At 41.2% G+C, this 10,732-nt stretch overlaps 2 protein-coding genes across 2 annotated transcripts; both read right to left on the bottom strand.

Annotated features, from left to right (window-relative positions):
• Positions 1-203: 203 nt before the first annotated feature.
• letmd1 (LETM1 domain containing 1) lies at positions 204-6,602 on the bottom strand. Its single transcript, XM_020459132.2, has 9 exons — positions 6,222-6,602; positions 5,668-5,822; positions 5,266-5,381; positions 4,971-5,053; positions 4,537-4,723; positions 4,130-4,231; positions 2,431-2,583; positions 1,259-1,355; positions 204-1,150 (listed from the first exon to the last, which is right to left on the bottom strand). Exons 1-9 carry the CDS (start codon positions 6,332-6,334, stop codon positions 1,077-1,079), a joined length of 1,080 nt encoding a protein of 359 aa, XP_020314721.1. The 5' UTR covers positions 6,335-6,602; the 3' UTR covers positions 204-1,076.
• A 2,633-nt stretch (positions 6,603-9,235) lies between these two features.
• Positions 9,236-10,143, bottom strand: rprm3 (reprimo, TP53 dependent G2 arrest mediator homolog 3). The gene is made up of 2 exons (XM_020458655.2): positions 10,077-10,143; positions 9,236-9,872 (listed from the first exon to the last, which is right to left on the bottom strand). The coding sequence occupies exon 2, from the start codon at positions 9,764-9,766 to the stop codon at positions 9,440-9,442; it is 327 nt and encodes a 108-aa protein (XP_020314244.1). The 5' UTR covers positions 9,767-9,872; positions 10,077-10,143; the 3' UTR covers positions 9,236-9,439.
• Positions 10,144-10,732: the final 589 nt, after the last annotated feature.

Below are 10,732 nucleotides of genomic sequence, written 5' to 3'. Positions count from 1 at the left end.
GAATTTTTATTACAGGTTTCAGTCAATACCTTTTTCAATTTAGTGTTGATTGACTGATGCCCTCTGTCCTAGTGGAATATCTGTGGTCTCACTAAGCAGAACAGTTGACTGAATCTATGGACAAGGCTGATGTAAATAATTGGTGACAATGCGCAGATCTAACTTATTTCTTCTTACTGTAAATGGCATTTCTCTACATTGACAAGTATTTCAGAGTACATTTTATTTGACACCAATCACCTTAATACACCAGAACTCATTTCAAAACAATCGAACGGGTTGAACAAGTAGAGTAAGAACATTAGTTGGCATATTTATGAGAATCTTATGGCCACTTCAAAACCACGGACTATCGATCCCGCAGCAAGGCACGAGGGCATTTCCAGGTTTAAAAAAAACTAACAGCACTGGTAGAGCATAGTGGGTTCAATCCCTAGGACCGCATGACTAAATCACCCGCTGAATGGCATTCCCCAGTGTCCTGAGATTCAGTATCACTTTACTGCATGTAACATTCCATCTACTCGATTCAAAGTTGGCTCTTCCCACCCCAAAAGCATACTTATACTGTACCACCAGTAAAATGACACCATATGCTCTCAAAAGGCTATGTAGGTGTGGGTTGGAATGTCTGCAGACAATTATTTTTCCAAATGTAACCTGTATTAATATGGTTAGCTGAACATTGACATAAGATTGACTTCCCCCCCCCAGCTATGCTCCACATCTTATGTGAAATCATCAGCTTCACAAGTAAACAAAATGACATTCAAGGCTGAGTACTGCACTTGAGCAGAGATTGCGAGTAAGCATTTCCCTGTACCATTTACACCTGGTGTATCCTGTGTACGGGACAACTGATTTGATTGAGCCTGAAAACATTGACCAGTTCAAGATATTGCAACAGTTGCTATGTAATCACATTTCCTTCACCACAAATCCACTGCATTAAGTAATCACTTTGTCCTTCTAAAAGTGAGTTGTGTAGATTGCAGATGTTGGCACCCTATGGAAAAGTTACCCTGCCCAGCATGTTGAATTAATGGAAGTGGCAGATCACTCCTTGTTCCTTCCTGTCAATGGTGAGAGGGCTTTGGGTAGTTGGCAGAGAGCAAGACCATACTGTGCACAAGCAGAGACACCTCTGACTCTGGGACAGAGGGACATAGAGAGAGTCATGAGGACAAACATATCACCCTCCCCCACAAATATTTTAATTGAACAGACCACGCTATCGGGAGATGGAAACATTTGATACCTTTCAGGTGAGAGGAGAACTGGAGCCACTGTGAAAGCCATTCCCGACACTGGTTGATGCTGAGACTGCCAGAATCAAGCCCCCTGACATAGCAGGCCTGATGAGACCAGGGTCATGTTATCAGTATGACTAGTATGTGTTCCATTTGTACATGTGGGTTTTTGCTGACATGATTCCGATTACATAGACAGTGGGTACAGAAAGTCAATGTTTGCCTTACAGCCTGAAAGACTACAGTTATTTACACACTAACAATATCCAAGTGGGAGGAAAAAAAACAATTTATTAAACTAAAATACCCTATTTGAATAAGTGAACACTTGGTGGAACCACCTTTTGCTTGAATTACAGCCATGAGTCGCTTTGAATACGTCTCGACTAACTTTGCACACCTAGACTGATATTTGCACATTCTTCCTTGCAGAATTGTTCAAGCTCAGTCAAATTGCATGGTGACTGCACTCAAGTCATTCCACCGATTCGATTGGGATTAGGTTGGCACTGACTAGGCCACTCAAGGACATTCACCTTGTCCTTCCGCCACTGTTTGGTTGCTTTGGGTTATTGTCATGGTTCGCGTTTCAACATCTTCCCATATTCAAATTCCTGGCAGAGGTCTCGGTTCTCTAATCTGTTTATATTTCATTGTTCATTTTCCTTTCTATCCTTACGAGATACAAACCACAGCAGGATGCTGCCACTGCTGTGCTTCACTGTAGGCATGGTGGTCTTTGGGTTTTCTCCAGACATTTTGTTTTGCATTCAGGCCATGAAGTTCAATTTTGGTCTCATCTGGCCAAAGCACCTTTTTCTACTTGGCCTCAATCTACAATGTGCTTTTTGGCAAAGCTCAAAAGAGACTTGATGTGGATTTTTTTGAGGAGCGGTATCTTTCTTGCCATCCCCCCCATAGGGGCCAGATTTGTGGAGCGCTTGTGATAGTGGTCACATGCACACACCAAAGTCACCATTGGTTTCTTGGTAGCCTGGCGGGGGGGGGGGGGGGGGGTATTTTACTGTTAATGCATTTTCAGAGTTTGAGAAAAAAAATACTTGGATATTGTGGGTAAATAAAGCTGGAAAAGTCACGTTTTCATTTCAGGCTGTAAGGGAACAAGGTGAACATTTTGAAAGGGGGTGGTGACTTGCTATACCCAGTGATGTGCACTGACCTGTCTCAGCTCAGAGTCATCCAACTGGTGCAGGCCATGTCTGCTGAGAGCACGGTCCAGCTGTAGCAGCTCTATGGCGTGGCTGTTCAGTCGAGTGCCAATCATGGGAGTTGGAAGGCGGGGAGTCAGGAAGAACAGGGGACAGAGTTGCCTCTGGAGAGAGAGGGACTTACATTGATGTAATATTTTTCAGCTGGTACAAATACAGTCTGATATACAGTACCAGTTAGTTTGGACACCTACTCAATCAAGGGTTTCTTTATTTTTACTAGTTTCTACATTGTAGAATAGTGAAGATGTCAAAACTATGAAATAGCACATGGAATCATGTAGTAAGCAAAAAAAAGTTCAATCAAAATATATTTTATATTCTTCAAAGCAGCCACCCTTTGCCTTGACAACAGCTTTGCACACTTGGCATTCTTTCAACCAGCTTCATAAGGTAGTCACCTGGAATGCATTTCAATTAACAGGTGTGCCTTGTTAAAAGTGAATTTGTGGAATTTCTTTCTTTATGCGTTTGAGACGGTTGTTTTGACAAGGTAGGGCTGGAATACAGAAAATAGCCCTAGTTGGAAAAATACCAAATCCATATTATGGCAAGAACAGCTCAAATAAGCAAAGAGAAACGACAGTCCGTTACTTTCAGACAAAGGTCAGTCAATACAGAACATTTTAAATCACAAAAACCAGTAAGCGCCATGATGAAACTGGCTCTATTGAGGAGAGCCATAGGAAAGGAAGACCCAGAGTTACCTCTGTGGCAGAGGATAAGTTCATTAGAGTTACCAACCTCAGAAATTGCAGCCCAAATAAATGCTTCACTGAGCTCAAGTAACAGACATGTCTCAACATCAATTGTTGAGACTGTGTGAATCAGGCCTTCGTGATCAAATTGCTCCAAAGGACACCAATAAGAAGACTTGCTTGGGCCAAAAAACATGAGCAATGAACATTAGACCAGTGGAAATATGAGTCCAAATTTGAGATTTCTGGTTCCAACTGCCATGTCTTTGTGTGGTTCCCACCGTGAAGCATGGAGGAGGTGTAATGGTGTGGGGGTGCTTTGCTGGTGACACTCTGGTTTATTTAGAATTCAAGACACACTTAACCAGCATGGCTACCACAGCATTCTGCAGCGATACACCATCCCATCTAGTTTGGGCTTAGTGGGACTATCATATGTTTTTCAACAGGACAAAGACAACACACCTCCGGGCTGCGTAAGGGCTATTTGACCAAGAAGGAGAGTGATGGAGTTCTGCATCAGATGACCTGGCCTACACAAATCACCTGACCTCAACCCAATTTAGATGGTTTGGGAAGAATTGGACCGCAGAGAAGGAAAAGCAGCCAACAACTGCTCAGCATATGTGGGAACTCCTTCAAAAATTCCAGGTGAAACTTATTGAGAATGCCAAGAGTGTGCAAAGCTGTCAAGGAAAAGGGTAGATACTTTGAAGAATCTAAAATATATTTTGATTTGTTTAACACTTTTGGTTACTACATTCTTCCATTTGTGTTATTTCATAGTTTTGATGTCTTCACTATTATTCTACAATGAATAAAACAGTAAAAATAAAGAAATCCTTGAATGAGTAGGTGTGTCCAAATGTTTGACTGGTACTGTACATGCAGTAAACCCATGGACTCATGTTTTAGGGAATTTCTGAATAAAGACTACAAGAAAAAAACTGACCATCTGATTTGCGTTTATTCTCTTGATACTCAGGGGAGCTCCAGAAAACAAGCCTCGAATCGCCTGGATGTCAGATATGTTAGGGTGTACCCCACTTTGCACCTAAAAAACACATGGACTGGTCAGACTTATTTTACTGCTGCTCTTTAATCATGTTACTTTCATTTCTTATATATATTCTTTAGGTATTACAAAAAAAATGCATTGTTGGTTAGGGCTTGTAAGTACGCGTTTCACTGTAAGGTATTCGGCACATGTGACAAATACATTTTTATTTGACATCAGTGTCTAGCTGCATTACAGTTATGGGAAAACATCCATGTTTGCCCAACAACATGTTGGACAATGGACACATTTGAACATCTGACATATGCAAGGGAGGGTTTAAGTGTTTCTGTATCACCCACCTTGTTGCAGAGGTCTAGTAGGCTGATCTTTAGGCGGCCATCTTTGACATGTGAACCTGCACTCTCAAGCCCCTTCAGCACAGCCCAGTGGTGCTGGGCCCTGTGGGAATGGTTCAATCCCTGGAACTCAGTCTGCTGCTGGGGGGTCCAGAAGTGGCGGATCAGGAGCTGGCGGGGGAAAAGGTACCTGGTAGTGAAAAAGAGAGGAGGGAAGCAGAGGGAGGAGCAGATGGAGGAATATGTAAGGCAGGGAGATGAAGGGAAGACAGGACACGAGGGGGGGGGTTAATACATTTAATACAATGTATTAAAGTTGGGGGCATACTGTATGGTTAAATCAACCTTTTAACTCCCATTGACTTGAGAATTAGGCTATTTTCTAACTAAATATGAATCAAAAGAGGATGTTGAGGAGATGACTGAAATTAACCCACATTAGGACAAAAACCAGGTAGTTGGCAAATGGAGGAATAGAAATTAACAGCAGTGGAATGGCTTTGATCATGTCTCTGCGAAACTGAAAGACAAAGAAAGGAAAAGTTACCATTTACTATAACCCATGCTAAGGAGAACTTTTCAGACTTGGACATGCAGACATAGTAAAATTAGTCCTATGTATTGCAGATCAAAGTGTTACAGTTCAAAGCCTTTAATGCAGATTAAAGACTGCTAACCACATTATCAAGAACTTTCCTTGTTATTCAAGTGTCTGCCCTAGCCTCGACCGACCTGCCTGAGTTTCTCCATATCACGATAGGGCAAGTCCTGGACTTCGACACTGTTGTTGAGCATCCTTGTTCTTATCACCGTCACCTCTTTGGCATCTTGGAAAAGGAGTTGAATACCTGAAAAAATGGCTAATTTTCAGTGTACTGGCAGCACAGAAGCCTGCCTATGTGATGCATGGAATTGTTACATATTGAGCTAGGCCACATGTGTTATTTTGCCTTCAAACGTGATATCTTATTGGTTTAATGTATATAGATAATTTTGCTAAGGTAATGTAGATCTGTAAATAGAGACAAATAAAGAGATGCATGATGCCAAACAAAGGATAAACTAAGGAGGCTTGATGACCAATCAATATCACTTATAAAGTTTAACCTAGTTCTATGGGAAGTAGTGTCTTACCTTTCGTAAAAGTGTGATAGAGAACATAAAAGCGAGGGAAATATCTTTGGAGGAAGAGTTCATATTTGGCATTGGCCCCTTGCAGCCTTGAAACAATTTGCAGGCCAATCCCTAGCCTGGATTTGGGGGATGAGTAGTGTCTGTACAGGGGCAGTCTAAAGGACACAAAACGATTGTAATGAAACAAGAGCGGCTCATACGTTCAAGCACTTAAAGAGTTTGACTTGTCGTTAAAAAGTAGTACTGTTTGTATGACAACTCAGAGAGTATCAAAATAAGATTTTTTTTTTGTTAAACAGAACTTTAATATTACAAGCTGGTTCAGATCCATTTGTGCCGACTTATGTCCAACAACTCTCGCAGTTGTCATGCCAAAAATGTAACGTTAGAATTCAAAATGTTGTATAACTAGCCTTTATCTGACAGTGAACAGTGGTTGGGTGTTGCCCGCCCAGACCGAACAGTCAATGAGTTTACTCCAGAGAAGTGCCACATAACAGCGGCTCGACAACATCACGATACAAGTATATAACGTCTTGAATGGGTTTTCATACCTTGCTCCAGAGGTGGCCGTGAAAGAGGAGTGTATAACTGTAACCCCATTAGTTCTGATTCCGTACAAATCCAGAGAGAAACGGCGGCCCACCGCCGCACAGAACAGCGCCATTTTTAGAAGGGCAGATTGACAGCTTCTCTCTGCGTGATTGGCTGTATGATTACCGTAATGTACCCAATGTTTACCGTGCCGCAGTCTAGCAACATTTTGTTATGTTGCTAAATTCTAGAATGATGACTAACACTATACTGAACAAAAATATGAATGCAACATGTAAAGTGTTGGTTCCATGTTTTATGAGCTGATATAAAAGATCTCAGAAATGTTCCATACCCACAAAAATGTCTCTCAAATGTCGTGCACAAATTTCTTTACATCCATGTTAGTGAGCATTTCTCCTTTGCCAAGATAATCCATCCACTTGACAGGTGTGGCATATCAAGAAGCTGATTAAACAGCATAATCATTACACAGGTGCACCTTGTGCTGGGGACAATAAAAGGCCACTCATTTGGCAGTAGGTCCAACCTGCATCACAACCACAGACCACGTCTAACCATGCCAGCCCAGGACGTCCATATCTGGCTTCTTAACCTGCGGGGAACATTAGGAATACCTTCCTAATACCGAGTTGCACCCCCCCCCCCCCCTCCTCTCTCCCAGGACTGACAAAAAAGGCAGAATGAATCACATAAATTAAAGTTAAGAGGCACTCTGGCAGTTCTTATGTTTTAAATAGATGCATGCTATATTATTCTCCCGAGTGGCGAAGCAGTCTAAGGCACTGCACCTCAGTGCAAGAGGCATCACTACAGTCCCTGGTTTGAATCCAGGCTGTATCACATCCGGCTATGATTGGGAGTCCAATAGGGCGGCAATTGGCCCAGCGTCGTCCAGGTTAGGCCAGGGTAGGCCGTCATTGTAAATAAGAATTTGTTCTTAACTGACTTGCCTAGTTAAATAAAGGTTCAATAAAATGTTACTTCAATTTGACTTATTGACTATGCGCATTTGAGAAAATAAATCACATTCACTATTTTGTTTGACTATAAATGCATGTTTGTAACCTAACCTTTGCCATGGTGATTAGTGTTTGTGTGTTCCCCTTTTGTAATATGATTTTTGCGGAAGTGTTTCCCTATACAAACTCTGCATGTAGGCTGTTAATGTATGTTCCTGACGCCCTCCTGCAGAGAGATTAAGATATTCCAATGTATTGCACATAATTAGATCTCTTCAAGATGCTCATTACGCTGAATGTGTAAAGTTGATTTAGCCTCAATGGATCTTGCTTTGATCTTTCAGTGATTTAATTTTATATAATTGGATTTTGGCCTGTAAAAATGTTTCATAATGTGAGGTGGAGTAATGTTCTGTCCCCATGAATGTTTACATGTCTACTAATTTGCATGTTGTGCTACAGAGAACTGAAGGAGTGAAATGGAAGGGGCATTTGAGCAAATTGGATTTAAGTTGGACTGGATGTACTGTTCATAAAGACTAGCTACTGCAAGCGTCATCACTGTCAATGTTCATTAAATTTGTATCAGAGCCACAGGCCTGCCCTAACCAGATGCATCTCAGCTGGCTCATGTAATCCACTGTGGCAGTTGAGCACACCAGCTCTGAGCAAGTGGGTTCTCTGGTAAGAGGGACTGCGATGACAGCTTTTGTCTGCCCCCCTATATTCTTGAAGTTGTTTGCCTTTGGTGGAAAATGCATCTACATTTTATTTTTCTCTATCATGGTTAGCAAAATTCAGTTAACATGGTTAAGTCTTGCGCTTGTTGTGGCTGCTTCCTGAAAATATGATTAAAAAGGTGCAATGCTCGTAATGTTGTCATATTTGCATTTTACAGCAAAGCTGTAGCTGTGTGTACAGCTAAACCACAGGTATCAACTCTCAAAGAAAGTGACTAGGAGTTATGCACTGTGTGTACACACATCTTAGTATAGTCTTTATGTTTCTGTCATAAGTGTCCAAGTGGATATTTTTTCTTGCTGTCAATCACCTTTTAGTTGACTGAACAAGGAGCAAAATTGAAACAGATGGGGGGTGGGGGGGACTCCCTTGTCGCTTCCTATTCATAACACAAGACTGGAGTGCCGGGCCGTTCTGCCCTTGTCGAGATGGGAAGGTATTGCAGCTGTTTTCACTGATGATGTTGATGCTGATGAGCTCAAGGTTGAAGCTCTAGGACTCCTACTGTTCTACTTGAAATATGGGGGACGAGTTCCTCTGGCAGTCTGATCCTAAAGACACGATCCTAATAGCGATCGGTCAGAGCAACTAAATACGCATGATCAAAAAACCAAAGATGAATGGTCTGACATACCCTTGGCATGTAGCAGTGCATTAGGCAGGAAATAATTATCGCATTGTGCTATCGTCGATAAAAATCATCAATAGACTGTAAATGACTGTTGGTTATCTACTGAAGATTAACGTATAGATCCCTTCCATAATCAGAGGTTGCATGGGTGCATTGCTGTGGCTTAGTACACCTCTCACTCCCTTAGAATTTTACTCTATTGTTTTGTGAGTGGAAAAACTGTAGGCGATGCATAAAAGCCTCAAGTACAACCATATATTGCATAGCTCCAAAACAAGATGGATTAACCAGGTTGTGGTTGATCGTGATCTCCTAAACCAAAATACTCTCTAGTAAAACATGATGCTTGTAATACATGACTGCTGAAAGCTATAGTGCTAAAAAGTCTGTAGTAAGATTTGAGAGCTATAGGATGCGGAGGAGGCAGGTGGATTTGATATAGTATGGCATTCTAATCCCTTATTTGGGTTATGGTTTTTACAATAGCTTCCATTACATGTGTTTGCCACCCGCTTTGGTCAACCTCCTGATTAGTGGTGACCTTCAGCAGCACGTTTATTGCCTTACCTTTGACATGAGCTATTTGCATTCAACTGCATAATGTAATTTGTTTTTAAACTCACACAAAAGAATCCAAAGAAGTTTACTGATATCCCACACATAGATGTTTATTGGTATTCCTACAAGGATGGAAAACATTCTATAGGGTAGGTATAGGCTGTAAAAAAGAAAACAAGCCCGATTTTGACAATTGAACTTTTAAAGGGTTCAGTGAACAGTGAATAATAAGAACAGTGAATAATAATATTCAAGGAACATACTGGAAACTTTATGATTTGAAAATAAAATAAAGATGTTTAATTAAACAAGTAGGCCTACAATCCTATGAGGCAACCATGATCATATCATTGTCCGTAGACGGTCTCCGGTCTTCTACAAAAATACTAATCATACTTTCTGTTTTAATTAGAAGATTGCAACCAAGGAAAAATATGCCAAAAATCACAGTGAGTGACAATACGCACAGGACCGCGATCTGCACCACACGCATTGTGAAGAGGTCATGTTCCTCTGGATGAGACGCACCGAATCCATTGTCGGTGATAACTGCTGCTGCTGCTGAAACGTTGCAGCATACACGCACAGTGTCAAATCCAGAGTGCTCTTCTTCGGACACTGTTTTATTCAGTATTTTCCCGGCGACATCCATGTTGTTGAAATCGTGTTTTCCTGCAATAAAGTTGGCTGCTTTCTTTTTTCTTCAATTAAATCGGACTTATCCAACTCTATGCAGTTATTCAATCGTCTTCTGTAGGCTAGAAGCGAAGAATGCCAAATGTTTCATGATTCTCAGAAAATTGATTCTTGGGTGAAATGATTCTCAAATTCCTAGTGAAATAGGCTACTCCCCGAACTATGATATTTCAAGAACACCTAAATAAAGCATGTCACGAGGGTCAGATGAAGGTTCATAGAAGGTTCAGCTTTTATTGAATAAAAACGAGACCGCAAAGACTTACATTCTTTTTAGTGTAACGACACACTGCTCTCTGAAGGTTCTTTGCCAAGCTATGTTTCTGACACGAGGTTTTTAAAGTAGGCGTGCGTGTGTGTATGTGTGTTCGCGCGCGCTTCTCGACATTGTTGGGCTGCCTTTGCATCACTCGTCATGTCCACCTGATGGCAGTGTTAATGAATTTGAAGCTGAGTATTCTATTTTCTTGACTTTGTATGTACGCAAGCAAACAAAAAACAGAATAACATTTTGAAACCCATCGTCTCCATATACATCTAGGCCTATGATTGATGTTTTCCTCTTTCCACTGACTACTCATATAACTAATTTCAACAACCGAACGGATTATATCGATTAGATTTGGGAAAAATCTGTCCAGTCTGCTTCGATTAGGACCTTGGTGATACTGTGTTATCTCTCATGGGCACTTTTATTTCATATCTCCAAAATGACCTTGTTCCAATTGGTGTTTTTTAAAAAGGTTTCTCAAGCCACAGGTAAGCAAGCATGAGCGGTACAAATTACGTTTACAGAGCTCCAAGGCCACAAGTGGCGCCTTATTCATAGAATTTGGATTTGCCCTGCCGACACATACTGAGTCTCATCCAAGTGGCATTATTGAATTCATGTGATGACTGGCTATTTTAAAATTGGCGTCTA

This window comes from Oncorhynchus kisutch, linkage group LG24 (assembly GCF_002021735.2).
Source record: "Oncorhynchus kisutch isolate 150728-3 linkage group LG24, Okis_V2, whole genome shotgun sequence".
In the NCBI taxonomy this organism is placed as follows: domain Eukaryota; kingdom Metazoa; phylum Chordata; class Actinopteri; order Salmoniformes; family Salmonidae; genus Oncorhynchus; species Oncorhynchus kisutch.
The sequence above is the reverse complement of the archived record's forward strand: the minus strand, read 5'-3'. Positions and strand labels throughout refer to the sequence as shown.

What these genes read in the sequence shown, in the direction of transcription:
- letmd1 (XM_020459132.2), bottom strand. Translation starts at nt 6,334, where the DNA reads ATGGCGCTGTTCTGTGCGGCGGTGGGCCGCCGTTTCTCTCTGGATTTG. An exon ending in ACGGCCACCTCTGGAGCAAG is followed by an intron (nt 5,823 to 6,221) that starts GTATGAAAACCC and finishes TGTGTCCTTTAG; the next exon opens with ACTGCCCCTGTACAGACACT. An exon ending in ATGACTCTGAGCTGAGACAG is followed by an intron (nt 1,356 to 2,430) that starts GTCAGTGCACAT and finishes TGGTCTCATCAG; the next exon opens with GCCTGCTATGTCAGGGGGCT.
- rprm3 (XM_020458655.2), bottom strand. Translation starts at nt 9,766, where the DNA reads ATGGATGTCGCCGGGAAAATACTGAATAAAACAGTGTCCGAAGAAGAG.